At 45.1% G+C, this 17753-nt stretch overlaps 1 protein-coding gene across 4 annotated transcripts in view; it reads right to left on the bottom strand.

Annotated features, from left to right (window-relative positions):
- CACNB1 (calcium voltage-gated channel auxiliary subunit beta 1) overlaps positions 1-17753 on the bottom strand; it is a 51599-nt gene that overhangs the window by 31161 nt on the left and 2685 nt on the right. For 3 of the 4 annotated variants that reach the window (XM_035134869.2, XM_035134873.2, XM_035134875.2), the window contains exon 2: positions 15285-15371. In XM_035134869.2, the coding sequence (XP_034990760.2) occupies positions 15285-15371 (87 nt within the window). Of the gene's footprint in view, positions 1-7071; positions 7296-15284; positions 15372-17753 lie in introns of those variants that run through there. The other variant, XM_060281511.1, reaches the window with a different exon arrangement.

Below are 17753 nucleotides of genomic sequence, written 5' to 3'. Positions count from 1 at the left end.
CCGCTTCAGGCAACACAATAACTTTCTATTCATTTCTTTTAACTTATAGTATAAAACATGGAAAGAGAATACTGTACTGAGTCAGCTCTGCATAACTAGGAGCGACTGAGCGAGGTTTCAGTTACGTTTATTTGTATCTAGTCATCAAGACCGTCACAAAATAAAAATTGAGCAGTATGGAAATAACTAACACAGGGTAATATCAGGAGATTTTACCTCGCACACAAATAGAACTACAACACAGACCAGCTTAAAATGACGGGATTTCCCTGGCAGATCACAGCAGGACCCGCTGAAAGGGAAAATGGTCCTTCTTTTAACAAATACAGTATTAAAACAAAATAAATGTATTTGTGCCAATCTGAATAAAATTATGCGAAACCCAAATTAATAAATTAAAGCATAAAAGCACATAACTGAATAAAAGCAAAGGATAATTCTTGGAGGCATTTGCCTATTTTATATGGTCTCTTGGCACAGGCGGTTTCTGTTCCATGGAATATATATTTTTCTGTAAGAAGGTAGATTTTTAAATATATATTTTTAATAAGCCACACCTTCACCCAAAAATCATTTTCAGGGTGGTATACATGAACATTTACAATCTATAAGCACAAACTGGAACATAACCAACACCACAATGTAATTGAGAAGGTAATGTTTCTGAGAGTTCAGTGTGTGTGTGTGTGTGTGTGTGTGTGTGTGTTGGTTGGTGAATCTGCCTGATTTAAACCAGTCAGCCAGGCTTCGAATAATGCTGGAATGGCAGTAGAGGGAACTGCATAGACTCTAAAGTAGTTTTTAAAGCAATTTTTAAAAAAACTTGAAAAAATCACGAAAAAGCCACAGGTTGGAGGATAACGAATGGTACCACGTTGCCTAAGAAAGCATGTGTGTGTGTGTGTGTGTGTGTGTGTGTGTGTGTGTGTGTGTACTTACATTGGCAAATAAAATAAAAAATACTATAATGCTATCTTATCATAAAAGTACTTGATAGGATTCTTGCTTCTCTTTCCAGCCTAGTCCTTCCTAAACTTACCTAGAGGTTAATACCGCAGGGTTTGCTGGGCCTTATTCCCAAGAAAGAGCACACAAAACTTAAGCAGGTGATTTTCTTGACAGTTACTGAATCTTGGCATACCCGTTCCCAAGTGAGGACACCACACATAGTCCCCTCATATATAGCTATGACCAGATTTTGGTTTTCCTTCACAAAGTTATCCTCTGCCTTCTTAACAAAGCAATAAAAAGGCCTAAACTGAATTGTTGTGGGATTTTTCTGTTCATCTGTAACCTGCCATCGCTCTTGATTATTTTCTTTCGAAAGAGACATTTTCTTCCTGTGAATGGCTCATTAAGGCTCAAAATGAGAAGGGCCTTATTTCCCTTTTTCTGAAGAGAGGTAGCTTGACTGGGGTGAGAGTGAGGGGCTGAAATGTCACCGTTAATTAGCAAGCCCCCCTATGAGGCTAGGAGAGGAAAAGTAGGCTCACTGCAAGGACTAAGATGGACTCTTAAGGGGGTCAGAACTCCACAGGCAGCTGTCAATCAATGTGGAAGGAAAGGATGGAAGGGGCTCACCTCCACCCCATTCTATGCAGACAACTTCTTGAGAACAAAAGCCAAATCTACTGGCGTCTCTCCAACAGAAGTGGTTTGCTTTTTAAAATATGCGTTGAACTCCAGGGGGATACAATCTATTTAATTATCTGCAATTGATCTCCTTCCCTCTACTCCCTTGCTGTGAAAGATGCAAACACAAAACAGGTCCTCATCAAATGCAGTCACAACAGAATAAGAGGCAGAACCCAAATGCACGTCACAGCACTCCCCCCAAACCAAAAAGAGAAACTATGCTGTTGAGAAGGTGGAGCAGATTTATAAATAAGGAAAGCCTTTCCATGCCAGTTTCCCAGAAGGCAAGTGAGACCAGAGAGTGGGCATCACTACAAATTGTAAAGTTGCAAGGAGAGGAATCATAGCAGCCTGCAAAGATGGCACTTCCTAGCAAAGAGCTACAACAGCTTTGGATAGAGACGGCTAAAGCTACAAAGAACACCTCCACCTAACCCAAAGCCAGCTAGCCATGGGTGGTCCTGAGCAAAACATAGCTGAGCAAAACACACACTCTCTCTGTTCTCCTAAATGCCCACAACTTAACTTTTTGCCCTCCAATTCTACTCCAAAATTGGGAAGCCCACATAGTGGTAGCTTCTCTGAGCTTGACAGGATGAGATTACTCAGGAGTCAGCAAACTTTTTCAGCAGGGGGCCGGTCCACTGTCCCTCAGAGCTTGTGGGGGCCCGGACTATATTTTGAAGAAAATAATATTGAACAAATTCCTATGCCCCATAAGCAACCCAGAGTTGCATTTTAAATAAAAGGACACATTCTACTCATGTCAAAACACGCTGATTCCCGGACTGTCCATGGGCCGGATTTAGAAGGCGATTGGGCCGGATCCAGCACCCGGGCCTTAGTTTGCATACCCATGGGTTACTTAAAGAGAGATGGGGAGGGGGAGTCTGCACACACAGAACGCACAAGATCCCAGACCTCCAAAAGGTGTGCTTGCACCTCAGGTGTAGCAACCTCAGCCTGATGTTCACCAACATCTGGAATTAAGGAGGAGGTGAGGTTACAATAGATCTACCCAAACTCCTTCCCCCTATAATAAAACCCTGAATATTCTTTACATAAATGACAGTGTTTTAGGAATCTACATCATCTTCTGTAGTGATCATGCCTAGACAGAAACCCGGAAACATCCCTACTAACGAAACACACACCACACAAAACTTTTCCTGACAAAACCAATATTTGGGAAAAGATGGAGCCAGGAACATCCCCACAGTACAAATGAAGAGACCTGCCAGAGTGGCAGTCAAGGACTAATCCCCACAGAAGGGATTTGGGACCAGGATGTCACATTATCCTCTTTTGGGGACCTTTTGATTTATCTAGTAGAGGAGAACATTCTTTGAAAAGAGAGAAGGGTGGAAAGGAAGAGCTGAGATTCAGAGAGCAAACGGGATTCAGAGTGGAAGGCGAACATAAAAGAATGAAAAAACCATGGTGCTGATGAGAGGAGGACCCCCCCCCCAAGATGAGCTAGCAACAGGCAGGCATGGATAGTGCGGGGAAGGACCCAAATCAGCCAGGACGCATTACTCACCGCTTCTGAATCATCATCCAGCTCGTACAAGGACATCCTGGCAGGTGGCGGCCCTAATAAGGTGAGGGGCACCAGAAGCACCTCCCCAATTGGGCAAAGAGGAGGTCAGAGGATGGGGAAGCTCGACACTTCCAGAAAGACAGAGGCTGAAGGCACCTAAAGAGCCAATGATGTTAAATCCAGATGAAGAGTTGGCTGTCTATGTCCACCCCCACAACCCTGCCTGCCACACTTTTGGAAAAAGAGAGAGAGAGAAGAAAGGAAAACCTGGTTGAGAGGCTTGCTGGTTTGGTAGCTTAGCCTCATGTGCTACAGGCAGGAGATGAAAAGAGCCAAGAGCTGGTGACGTGCCTCTGAGATGCAATTGGCTTACTCATTTATGTGTCATTTATTAGCAAAGCTGGTGTGTGGCCAGGGCTGTGCATGTGTGCCTGTGTGTGTGTGTGTGTGTGCCTGGTCTCACTATTTAAGAACTTGGAAATTTTCAGAGTGGGTCCGGTGGTGGAAATGTTTTAGAGCACATTGGAACTTGGGTTGTTTCAATGAGAAACAGGTCTGTTTACATGAACCATTGTTTCATGTTAATAACTCCAGTCTCTGTCTTTCCAAAGTAAAAAGGAGCCTTGCATGCTTGTGGTTTTCTGGATCACAAGCACTGGGTCTTTCTAAAAGAACAAGGTTCTACAGCCATGTACACCCTATACCTTTAAAGCACATCAGAAGCACATTTTCCCTCCAAAGAATTCTAGCTTACCCCTCGGAGTGTTACAATTCCCAGCAAACTTTAACCAACTGCAGTGCCCTGAATTCTTTGAAGGAAAGAATGTTTTGCTTTCAATGTGTTTTAAAGGTAACAGTGTGTGCACACATGCTAGATTTCAGACTTATGAATAAGTAAAAAGTGAAGGTAGAGTTCAAAGAAGTCTGAGACCTCAGGGGACCTAAATGGCACTAAATGACCTCTGGGGACTTAACTGGCCAGGAAGCAAGATGTGTCTGATCTACTGTAAATGATCTTCACCCATGTTTGCAGGAGCTGGGCACTCTGCATCCAGCTATGACGATGCGCTCTAAACAAACTGGTTTGTGAACAGTGTGCTGGAGTAAGACCGGCACAAGGATTTCGTGGCCAAATATCAAGGAGTTCTTCCTGCACAGTCTCACAATCCTAGTTCCCCAAACCGTGTACCAATGCATCTCACTTGAAATCTAATGACAAAATGGAAAGGTCGCTGTGCTGACCCAGAAGAAAATGCAGTCTCTTTATTAGGCCAGCCCATTTTGTGGTATTTTGGTTTGCCTAATCAAAGTGTTGCCCTAATGTGGATTTTGGGATGTTAAAATAGTTACTTTTTAACCGAAAGTTACCTTTTCCAAAACATCCATGCCATACACCTTCACTTAAGTATTTCAGATATCTTTTCCTTTCTATCTCAATGCAGTTTACATTACACACCCAACCTTATTTTATCCTCAGAACAATCCCTGACAGTGCATGACTTCCCAGAAACCAGCTTGCAAGTTTCAAAGCTGGAACAGGAATTTGAACTTGGATCTTCTACTTCCAAACACTTCCAAACGCTAACTGCCCTGGTGGATTCTCTTGCCCTCCAAAGCCCCATTGCCCGTCCTTTCCACATTCACGCTACTACTCCAACCCCTGGCATTTTTTTACTTCCAATATTATGCAATTAAATAAAAGAACACAAACATCTTAAAACCAAACGGAGTTTGCTGCATTTGCATAACACATTCCAGGAACAGAGTTTCTGTCTTGGGTTTGTTTTTAAAAAGAACACCCTGAACATCTTACATCTATTTCACGCAAGATACTAAACTGGCTTTCAGCTGTCTAGTGTCATATGTGCCTGCTGTTAAAACAGGGCAGAACGTAATTGGGGGGGGGGGGGAGAGAGAATACACATTGTCACCAGTGCCATTTTTTCTGTTACAAATATACTTAATTGGAAGCAGATTTAAAGCTGCAATCCTATGCCCCCTTCTATGGGCATAAGCCACACCAAACTCAACAAGGCATATTTCTGAGTACTGTAGATATGTCCAGCATGGTGCCATGAGTCTCACATGCAAAAACTGTCAAAGCGAACATTGACTATTCAGCAGCTCAGAAGAGATGAGGGTGAGTGAGCACTAATATACACAGGGAGGCATTTTATATTAAGTCACACCACGGGTCATTGAGTTCTATATTATCTTGTAATGATAGCAGTGGCTCTCCGGGGTTTCAGTCTTTCCCGACCCTACCTGGAGATGCTGGGGATTGAACCTGGGACCTTTTGCTTTCAAAGCATTCGCTCTGCCAATGAGGTCTATGCCCCCCTCTCAGTACAAATTATACATCTTTTCTGCAACACACACCATATTGTTGCACAGCATGCAAGAATTGCATCCTGCCTGTCTACACTCACAGCCTTCTCCTCCTCCACTTCACATGCCAATTGAAACTAAAGAAGATCCTAAATCTTCTTGGAATAAGAGAAAGGATGATCCCCTATCACTTAAGCCAGACCCTCCAAGTGTCCCTATTTCCAGGGACGTCCCTGATTGAGAGAAGGTGTCCCGGTTTCTGATTTGATCCCTGAATGTCCCGCTTTTCCTTAGGATGCCCCTATTTTCATGGGAGAAATGTTGGAGGGTATGGAACTATTATTAAACTTCCCTGTATAGGGAAGTTTTTTAAATGTTTAATGTTTTATTATGTTTTTATATATGTTGGAAGCTGCCCAGGGTGCTGGGGCAGCCCAATACGATGTGTGGGGTATAAATAATAAAATTATCATTATGGAATGGGATGTCCCTATTTTCATCGGAGAATTGTTGGAGGGTCTGCTTAAGCACCACCTCCCCTGCCTCCCCAAGCACCAGGCATCCTCTTTAGCAAAAAGAGGAGCATCTACTGTAGGTCTGGATAGGCTTTTCTGTGAATTACAAAGAGCTCTGGCTGTGGGTTGCCAGATATACTGGAGTTTGAGCGTCGGGGACAATACAACCATTCTTACTCTCTTCCAGAGCACATGTCAGAATTAATGAATAATGTCCCTTTGTGTGGTCAAAACCACCAGGTAATGAATGGATTAGGAAAAGGAACGGTGATAGGTATATCACTGGGAAGGGGAAACAAAGAGTCTATAACATTTTGTTCCAGGGATCAATAAATCCAAAATTGCCACAATTCCCTGTTGCTCTACTCACAGCTGCTGACATGGATTCTTTGTCACCACAACAGATATAATAAAAGTGCATTCAAATAATGGCAGATTTCCTCTCCGCCCACTCCATTTTGCCCTGCTAAACTACACATACAAGAAAGGTGATTTCATACACGTCTTCCAGCTCTCAAACAGTACCACTTTCAGGGTTGAAACATTTCAGGAGAGACCCCAAAGTTCTTACATCTAAGCAGGGGTTAGTAACAGCCTGCCAACCAAATAAGTACAGTTGGAAGAAATATGAACATTAAAAATACATTTGGAACAGACCAGCAGCTAATCCACATCTAAATAAAAAGATCCACTGTACCAACCACGACGATACGTTAGAGCTGTAAGGGGAGATTTGCAGAAGGGCTTTAATATCCTTGCAGGGGACCGGGGCAGGAGGTGGGTTTCCTGGGCAATGGAGTGGGCAGAAGATGGGCCTGCTAGGGAATGGAGTATAGAGAATTGGGGGAGGGTGCAATGAGTAGGGGAAGAAGTGCCAGATTAACAGGTTTTCTAGCACAGTGGGATGGAAGACCCCATGAAGTCTATTTTGAGCTCAGAGCCCGAAGGCGGGGTGGGGGGCAAGCTAATGGCAGAGTGGATGATGGATGGCACGGCACAGAAAAGGGGTCTCCCTCCTGAGGCCTGTGAGGGTGAGGGGGTGCAAGTGCTCACCAGAACGGGCCTGGGGTGGTCCTTGTCGCCGGGCGTCTCCATGCTGCCTGGGCCTGGTATTATGTGGACAGAGGTGGCTCTGCCTGATGGCTGGGGGCTCGGGTTACAAACATACTGCAACATTTGCAAACTGCTGGGGTATATTTAGCCCAGGGACTGAACATCCCAGCAGTGGGGGTGGGGGTACAAGGCTATGCCAGGAGTCATTCTGGTTGACTCCTCTATTGGAGCCAATTCTCTGAGTTGGTGGAGGGTGGGGTGGGGGTGTTAGTAAGTAAGAAAGAGAAGAGCCTTGAGGAGAGCCAGGCATTTTAAGGGAAGCCTCTGCAATATGGGATATTAGGGGTTAGAATAGCTTATTCTGCTTTGTAAACCCAGCTCTTCCAACAGACCTGACTTGATGGCAGGGAAGCGGGGACCCAACTCATTTTAAAAGTCTCAGTTTCAATTTTATCAGGAGGCTCCAGATTCCCACCCACCCACCTCCATGGTCAGTAACTCGCTGTGTAGGTATACATCAAAAGCTTATATGCTAAGCTCAGGTTCATATGGGGACACTACTTTCCAAGTAACGCCAAGGATGCTTCAGATTCTGCACAAATCTAATTGTGCAAGTCAATGAAATGCTTGCCGATTATTCTTATTTTGAATGAAGCCATTTAGCTTGCATGCTTTCTTCTGAACTCAGTGTTCGGGAGGGGGGCTACAAAGGGGGTGCGTGCGTAACAAATGGTGTGCTTAATAGGCTACTGTGTAAATACAAGGCAATTGGTACTTATTGACAAGGCAGTGTGGCTGGGGGTTGTGCATGATAGAAGTTTAGTTCCGGGACTGGCCCAAAGGTTTCTGATGCCCTAGGACAGAGGTTTGCAACCTTTTTGAGTCCACGGCTCCCTTGACCAACTCCATTCTTTCTGCGGCACCCCTGTGGGGCTCAGGAGTCCAGTTATGTCACCCCTTGCCTGCAGAGCTGGCAGCTTCTCACCCCTTTTTGAACACCCACCCTTGTGGAGTGTTCCCTAAGCCTCCTCTCCTCTCCCCTCTCCTTTGGAGTCCTCTGGGCAACTGCAGCTGCTGCCCCATGTCTCTGAGCTGCCCCCCTGCCTCAAAGAGAGGTGACCCACAGGGGCCTGGGAAGCACCCCCTGGCCTGCCCCAGAGGCACCATTCGCCTGGGGAGCTGGTAGCCAGGGCTGCTGCAACAAACAGGCCATGCAAGCCTTTGGGAGGCAGAGACGCAAGAGGGCATCAGAGGAGGGAGGGAAGGAAAGAGGGACAGAGGCCAGTGTTGCCCACAGCACCCCTGGCTATCATTCAAGGCACCCCAGGGGGTCATGGCACATGGGTTGAAAACCACTGCCCTAGGAGAATTCAAATTTTGCCCTTGACGCTTTAGGATTACATGTATGCTAAGCAGCCACAAATAGCACATTAAATGATAGCACAACATAGCATATAAAAAGAGATGACTGGGATATTATTTTCTCATTTTCATTCATAATGCCTGCCACTCCTTATTCTCTCCCCTTCACAACTGCATGTGTGTCCTGGGTGGCTGACTCAGAGCAGAAAGCTTTTGATCGTGTCACGTGGAATGCATCAAGCTTATGAGCTAAAAAGCTGTGTCTGTGCAGCTCGTACAAATGTACATCCAGAAGATCCCTTTTGAAGACACAGGATTGGTTTGGATGTCACAATAAACCAGGGATGGTGAACCTAGGATCCTCCAAATGCTGTTGGACTACAACTGCCACAATTCCAGACTATTGGCCATGCTTGCTGGGGCTGATAGAAGCTGGATTCCGACAACATCTTGGAGAGCCACAGATTCCCCATCCTTTTGATAAATCATGATTGTTCCTGAATGGAACAAGCCTAGGTGAGCCTTCAGCTCCTACACAGCAATAAGGAGGAGTTTAGAGGCTTCCATATCTCCATTTTTTAAATTTAACTGCAGTGCAGCTTGATGTTTTATCTAAACCCAACACGCTGGTTTGCTTCAAACTGAATTATGAAGCTTACATTTTGCATCTAACCATAGTTAAGATTAGATACACTAAAGGGTTTGGGTGTAACACTAAACTGTGGTTAGCCAAAAACTGAAGTGAAAGCTCCTGAGTGTTTCCTCTCCTGAGAGGAGAGGAGAACATGGAGCACAGGAGGCTCAAGCTTGTCCCCAATGTGGTAAGCCATAGTTTACTGTGATATCTGAATGTAGCCAAGGCAGATGTACCCAGAACTTTGGCGATCAGCCTAGTTTGTCTCCGTAGCTGGGCCATTCCTGAGCAGCTCTATAACGTACAGCAAATCTATCTAAACATTATAGCCATAAACGTTCCATGATCTAACAAATACAGTCTTCACGAACAGTCTGATCTGCTTTACAGGGTGTGTAAAATATTGTGTTGATGGAGGATGCAGGTTGTGTATGTAAGGGGTGGGGAGAGGATAGGGGTAGCAGAAATCCTATTTATCATGCATAGCCCAAATGGGGTCCCCATTCATCAGCCTAACCCCAGCTAGGTTTTTCTTCTTGGATGCAAGCTCTCCTGCTGCTTTTGTGGTCCTCTTGATGGTGGCTAATTTGGCTTCTAGAATTCTGACAGAAATTTGATTTTAGAGAATTCTAAAATCAATTTAGATTTTCGAATTCTACAGACACAAAAATAAACAGTGCATGTAACTGCTTTAATCTGCCATGGAGAAGCACTTGTTTGTTTCTCCCCAATTCAAGGTCAATTCCTTCTCTGGCAGCCTTAATTTTCCACCTTGATTCAATAACCCTGCTGGGGCTTCACTTGAATACTAAGGAATGAGCAAGGCTTTCCTAGCCACATCTTCTGCATCTCTTTCCCCCCTGTCATAAGGATTCTTCCAACATCTAGCATAATTAAAAGCTCCAATTCCTTGGCCCTTCCTGGGAAATGGTTGAGTAAGGATTTATTTCATCACTTTCAAATGTATACATAATGCTTGCATTCAGAGCTCAGAGCAGCGTATTAGCCTCACCAGAGTCCTCACTGCATGCCAGTGCACCAAGTGGCCTAAAGGTCACCCAAAAGAATACAAAAACAAATATATTAATAAAAAGCATTAAAATTAAACGCAAGACTGAGAGATAAGAAAATTAACTTGCCCAAAGCCACGTTCGTGGAGTGGAGTGGGGTTTTAACTTAGCTTTCCTACAGTCGGTAGCGCATGAGACTCTTAATCTCAGTGTCCTGGGTTCGAGCCCCAAGTTGGGCAAAAGATTCCTGCAGTGCAGGGAGTTGGACTAGATGATTCTAACGGTCCCTTCCAACTCTATGATCCCATGATTCTATGTAAAACCAACAATCCTTAGTGTTAGGTAATCACATCAACTCTCTTGCTTCAAGATCATAACACTGGCTGTGTACACACTATATATTTAGAGCACATTCTTTCCTTGCAAAGAATTATGGGCACTGTAATTTCTTAAGGGTTCCTGGGAACTGTAACTCTGTGAGGGGTAAATGGCAGTGCCCAGAATTCTTGGCAGGGAAAGGCTTCGAATGTGCATCAGAAGTATTTTATAGTGTGTACGCAGCCACTGTTTCTACGCCTCATTCTCCTAGCCACCTTTCCCCAGTCTCAGAGTAACAAGCTGGAAGAAGAAGAAGAAGAAGAAGAAGAAGAAGAAGAAGAAGAAGAAGAAGAAGAAGAAGAAGAAGAAGAAGAAGAAGAAGAAGAAGAAGAAGAAGAAGAAGGGAGAGGGGGCCAGCCCTTCACCTTCATAATTTGGGATGTGGCTTGTCAATTTGTCTTCTTGGCTATGGGCATCAGAAGTCATACACTGCCCTCTTCTGGGCAAAGGAGAGAAACTCATATTCAGAAGACAGAAGAGGAAGGGCATGAGGTGATAACGGACATTTGGAGTGCCCCCCCCCCCCGGTATTTGGAGCCCCAAGTTTATAATTCCCCTCCCAGCCAGTAGGAGCCCCTGCCTTTCCCCTTGTCCCAATTTCCCTCTCAGACGGTGTCCTTGCAAAATCTCAAAAATAAACCTTTTGCTGTGATTTGTTCCTCCTTTCCTCTCCAGACCCTGCAGCAGCATTGAGAACCACAAAAGGGCCTCGACTGTGGACGGAGGGAACGCTCAGCGTGCAAGCGCTTTTAAAAAAGTGCTCTGGTGCTCTGCTGGAGGCCTGCTCAAGGAATCTCCACCATAGCAACGGCCTCCTACGTCATCACTATGGCAACACAAGTTCAGGTCACAGATTCCCCATCCCTCCCTCCCAGCAGCTCTCCTTTGATTCCCCAATTCTTTCTATTCACACATTAGAAAACGGGTGTGGGTGAGGGAACCACAGGGCCTGGGTTAGAGACGGATGTGTTATAAAGGGGGCAGGCTATTAGGCCACAACTTGGTCATGATGATGCTGAAGGAACAGGACCTTCATAGATAATTTTGGTTTTTTTGCTTTTTTAGTCCTTAATTTCTCCATTTAAGCAGACCCTCAGTATTACGCAAGAGGCAAATTTACCCCTGCCTCCGTATTACCGTATTAACACTCCAATTTCAACAAAATGATGCTTTTAACTTAGATTCTAGAGGAACCAGTGAGACTTTGGTTACAATCAGAACTTCACTTGCCAAGGCCCAATGAATTCAATAGGATTTACTTCTGAGCTGCAGCATGAGCTTTCCTCGGCAACAACCTATTGTGGAAATCTTTTTAAAGAAGATTTCCAGTCCTTGTAACTGTTGTCAAAATGTGAAAAGGAATAAATAAATAAATGGGCAAGGCACGGTGACGTCTACAAAGCCAGAGAGGAGACTCACAGAGACTCACCACAACTTGAGCCTGAGTTGTTTCCTGACACAATAGGAATTAGGTCACATTTTGTGGCCAGGACTAGAGTGATAGAAGCGTTGTTTTCAAGATTTAGAAATGTTTTCTGATGTTAACCTGGCCAAAGACTTTAGGATGGGGGGGGGGGTTACAAATGGAATGTAGCTACTGCCCCCACTAGTTCCTGCCCCTGAAGTGCTTCTGTCACCAAACTCTATTCCCTCCCTCCATTCTGCCACTGCTCATCCAAAAAGATGCATTTAAAAAAACAACAACTTGGATCTTCAAGGCAGAATAAGTCATGCAATACAAAACATGCAGGTTTGCTTAATTAGAATACTTTTAAAAATACTAGAATTTGTCAAAGTTGTACAGAATTTGAAATTTGTGTGACCATGTGATGTTGAGTACAAACAGCTGTAGCCTTGGCTAAAGTTCATAGCCAGTCCTGAAAAGCAAAAGGAGTGTAGCAACTCTAAAATGCAATTGAATAACTTAAGTATGAACTCATGGGACAACCCTGGTACAGATAAAGTTAAAGGTAAAGGTAAAGGGACCCCTGACCATTAGGTCCAGTCGCGGATGACTCTGGGGTTGCGGCGCTCATCTCACTTTACTGGCCAAGGGAGCCGGCGTACAGCTTCCGGGTCATGTGGCCAGCATGACTAAGCCGCTTTCTGGCGAACCAGAGCAGCGCACAGAAACACCATTTACCTTCCTGCTGGAGCAGTACCTATTTATCTACTTGCACTTTGACGTGCTTTCGAACTGCTAGGTTGGCAGGAGCAGGGATTTGAACTGCCAACCTTCTGATCAGCAAGCCCTAGGCTCTGTGGTTTAGACCATAGCGCCACCCGTGTCCCACAGATAAAGTTACCAGATAAAGTATCTTTCTAGCATAGACAGAGAGCACAGAGTAGTGATTCCACCTGGCAAGGGGATGGAAATATACACATCTCACCTCAGGCGCCTGTTGCCTTTTAAGTAGAAGACCATGGATTCTGGTCTGATGCAATGTTTCAACCACAGAGTCACCATCAGAGGAAACAAGGTTTCTCGCACTTACTTTGTACCTTCTTTCTTAGAAATCTACTACACAATGGCTGAGTTTCTTTCTCACTCAGTTCCAGACACTCAACCAGATGGGGGATCGCTATGGCAACCTCACTGCTTCCCTACGTGAGGGACAAAGAGGTTTCTGTTTGTCCTCAATTTGCAGAGGCAACTAAATGCAAGAGTGGCCAAAATTAGAACCAACACATTGGGTGGGTTGGAGAGGTGCAGTTCCTGGCACCTTCCACCCAGGTGTCAAATTTGGGGGCCAGTAATCCAACTATGAAAACACTGGACATCCAGCAAGTAATACTTGGAACAGAACCTTAGACTCTCGCAGATGGGCTTATGCCTTACTAATAATCCCTTTGCGTAAACATACAGTAAATAGCAATGAAACAAAACACTGCTTAACAGTGATGAGCTGAAGCAGGGGTGGAGAACCTCTTTCAGCCCGAGGGCTGCATTACCTTCTGGGGGCCACATGCCAGTTGGGGGTGCACAGGCAAAGATGGGCAGAGCAACGGGTGCAAAATTTACCTTTGCACAGCAGGTTGGTTTCTACGCACATTCAGACACCTCTCTGTCTCCTCCATCCACCAAAGCAGGTATGGGGCGTGGCCTAGAGAGAGGAGGTGTGGTCCCAAGGGCCAGACAGAGATGGGGCCTGTGGGTCTGAGGTTCCCCACCCCTGAGTTAAAGCTTCAACAGCCAAGTTAGCAGCCAAGCTGAAGGATGAAAGGAAATGGCCTGTCTTTGATCTCAAACTGCGCTTCTGAAAATTTTCCTATGTGGGGTAAAAAGGCACAAGGAGCCAACAGATATCAGTGCCATCCCCTTTGTTAGTTTACTCTATAGGAGGCATGGACTGATTTCCAGAATCTTAGCTTCCTCATCACCTCTACGCAGATTGCTCTCTTTGCTGCCTTGGCTTCTGTAAGCATTTAGATCCTCCTCCATACGATGCAGCTGCAGCTTTCTAACAAAGCAGTTTACTCAGAAGTCAGGCCCACTGAGTTCAGTGGGAGTTGCTCCCAGGTAAGTGGGTGTAGAATTGTACTTGTTCACAGAGCCCTTGGGGGGGGGACCAAGTGGATCTATGGCAGTGTTTCCCAACCAGTGTGCCTCCAGATGTTTTGGGACTACAACTCCCATCATTCCTGACCACTGGTCTTGCTAGCTAGGGATGATGGGAGTTGTAGTCCCAAAACATCTGGAGGCACACTGGTTGGGAAACACTGATCTATGGCATCTATGTTAGAGAGCACAATTTTCATTCTTAGGCATAGTTTTTCCCAGTGCCTTTTTTCTAGAAAAATAGGTGCCATGAAGTTGTTACCACACTTTTTAACAACAACAGAAGAGGTTCCCGTACTGCATACACTTGAGTATCCCCTGAAAAAAAGCACTGCTTCTTCCTGGTTATTGTACACGGGGAAATGTGTGGATTTGCTGCCACCCACGATTGGAAATACATTCCTCATTGCCCAGAGCAAAACATTTTGAGAGGAGGAAGGTGCCAAGAGAGTTAGAGAGAATTCCTAATTCTGCATCAATGACATTTAAAAGTAAGTGTTCAGAATAAACATTGTCAAATGATGTAATTCGGCTTTTTAATAATTGCATGAGATCTTGCGCCAATCCACTGGTTGTACAGTGGTACCTTGCAAGACGAATGCCTCGCGCAACGAAAAACACGCTAGACGAAAGCGTTTTGCGATCTTTTTGTTGACTTGCAAGACTAAGTTTTCTATGGCCATGCTCCGCAAGACGATTTTTTTGCTTTTTTTTTTTTTTGCTTTGCTTTGCTTACATTGGAAAACTGCAAGACGAAATTTTCACAATACAAAACGACTCGCGGAACGAATTAATTTCGTCTTGCGAGGCACCACTGTATTAGCATTTCCTTTGGCAATGGACAAGGAACAGGAAGGCAAGGGAAGCAGAGAGATGTAGCAAGATAAAAGAGAGAAAGAGCCTGTAAGCCATGGAGAATGACTAGGCATGTGCTTGGGAAGGAATCTCTTTGCCCCTGACTCCCATCCCCATAATCCTGAAAGCTGTCTCCAAACTCCTCATTCAGTTTCTCATTCTTGAGTTACGCCTTCGTAGCAGGTGGGAGAAATAGCAAACTTGCAATGAAAATGCTGCCCGCTGGAGGGAGATTCTCAAATTCAGAGAAATCACAGCAGGGCACATTGAAATTAATGTGCGCTGCTCTTTCAAATGCCATGTACTAATAATCAGCAAACAGCACGTGAGAGCTATGAATTCCCTCAGTTATAAACTTCACATTTCGCTCCTGCAGCCTTTTGATTCCCACTCCCCTCCCTCTGCTTGAGCTTACCTGCCTGACGAAACTGTTTGAAGTCGTGTCAGATGAGGTGCTGCCATCGGAGCGTTTGAAGCGATTCTTCCTTTTGCTATATTTCCCCTAGGAGGTTAAAGAGGATGCAAAGATCAGAGAGTGTGCAAAGGTGGTAGAAATAAATGCAAGCACAGACCTAGGTAAGTGTATGCAACTCACCGCTAAACCAAAGCTACAGAACAGAACAAAACAAAACTAGTTTTGCATTGTTCTCCTTGGCTTGCTCCCCCAGTACCATATTGTTGGACCCCAACTCCCATTGGCCCCAACTAGCATGGTCAATGAACAGGGGTGATGGAGGGCCAGAGGTTTACCAGACCTGAGCGAAACAGTACAGTATCTTGATCTTCTCAAGGAAGGCAAAAACACTGGACAACAAATAGGTAAAATAATTCAGTACCAGAAGTCTGCTATGTGCTGAAAGCAACAGGCACAGCTTCCTGCTTGGAGAGTTTATATCTACCTATGTAAGATGGGCATATAGAGAATAGTGTCTGACAAAGATAAAGGGAGAGGGGGTGGATGGGGTTAGCCAACAAACCCACACATCACATGATTGTTTAGGGAGACTTTTAATGTTTAATATATTATTTTATTTCATTTTTCTGTTGGAAGCCACCCAGAGTGGCTGGGGAAACCCAGCCAGATGGGCGGGGTATAAATAATAAATTGTTGTTGTTGTTGTCCCAGCATGGACCAAAATGATTATAAATCATGATGAGCTGTAATTGTTTTGATACTCAAATCAGAATCCTCTCCACCCTCACACAGGGGCAGCTGGACATCAGCCACAGTAATCAGAGAGGATCTTCTCCGATATGCATAAGGAGGCAATTGCATTTACCTGAGTACCAGGCCTTGGCAGTTGTCAAAACAAGACTGAATAGGGTTTTCAGACTCCATTTATGTTTTTATTTCCATTTATGTTCCATTTATGTTTTTATTTGCTACTTCTCTCCCACACATACCCATTTTCTCTCATATATCCTTGTGCCTAACCCTAATCAGAGTGTGGGTGCCTGTGAGGAGATGGAAAAAACAGGCGCTCGCTCTCTCTCTCTCTCTCTCTCTCACACACACACACACACACACACACCACTTGACCCTGCATGGCCCTGCCATAAAACCATCTGACACATCCATCTGCTCTTCAGAGTCCTGGATGGTCTTGCCACCCACCCACAGCATCATAGGCCAGACACCAATTATCAGAGCGCAGGGAGATGGTAGTGGAAGGCTATCCAAACACTAATTAACTTGCAAAGCATATTAGCAAGCATAACGGGAAGCCACACCTCACAGAAGGCCCTGGATCAAAACAATCAAAAATTGCTTCAAAGCTGCAAAAGGAAAGGAACTCCACACACAAGGGTAGATGCAAAAGATGACCTTCCTTTTAGTCTGCGGTAACTTAAGAGGCGCTGATTCTGCACTTGCATTTGACTAACGCAGATTAGGATCGCCACTCCAAAACTCCACACAAACATGCCCAGAGTTATATATGCAACTGATTCATTGCGAAGGAGTAGCTCAGCTGGGATATTTTTTGTACTCAAACCTGCTACAGGCACAGAAGGGTTAAAAAGGAATGTCAGAATATTCATTTCTACTTAATGGGAGGGGCAACTGAGAACAGCACTGCAAAATTCATGAGCTGTGTATGGGTCACGTCAGACGCAAGGACTCTGCCACTCGGATCCAATGCTAAGGATGCCAGAAGTTGGCCTAAGGATGGCCATGTTGCCTGGGGGTAATGGGAGTTGTAGTCAAAAACATCTGGATGGTACCAGGTTGGTGAAGGCTGTTGAAAGCAATAGATCAGTGCTCTATAGGCCAGGCCCTGAGATAGGCAGGGAAGGGCCTGTTGGTGTCGCCACCACTGGTGCTGCCCAGTTGGCACTGACCCATAACATAACACAAGGGAGAAACATGCTGAGAGGAAGGCACGCTTGGCAAATCCACACCGTGATCAACTCCCGCCTGGAAACCAATTTCCCCACTGTGGAAGGACGTGTGGATCCAGAATTAGCCTCCACAGTCACTTACGAACCCATTGTTAAAATCGTGTTTATGGGAGACAATCTTCGCCAAAGAATAAGAAGACAACATTATTGGTGGCAGCTCCCCATTCGTAGACTGCCCTCTCTGGTGAGATGCAGCTGCTTAATTTTCAGCAAGAACTTTTTGTTTCGGACCAGGCTTCCTCAAACTAGGCCCTCCAGGTGTTTTTGGTCTACAACTCCCATGATCCCTAGCTATCAGGACCAGTGATCAGGGATGATGGGAATTGTAGTCTCAAAACATTGAGGAAGCTGTTTTGGACCATCCAAGGATTGTTGTAGAGCTGTGGAACCTGGGGCCCGCCAAGTGTAGTTGGCCTCCAGCTCCCAAGAGCCCCAGTTAGGGATGATAGGAGCTCCAGCCAAGGAACACCAGGAGATCACAGGC

This window comes from Zootoca vivipara, chromosome 13 (assembly GCF_963506605.1).
Source record: "Zootoca vivipara chromosome 13, rZooViv1.1, whole genome shotgun sequence".
Taxonomy (NCBI): domain Eukaryota; kingdom Metazoa; phylum Chordata; class Lepidosauria; order Squamata; family Lacertidae; genus Zootoca; species Zootoca vivipara.
This window is presented reverse-complemented; position numbering and strand designations above follow the sequence as displayed.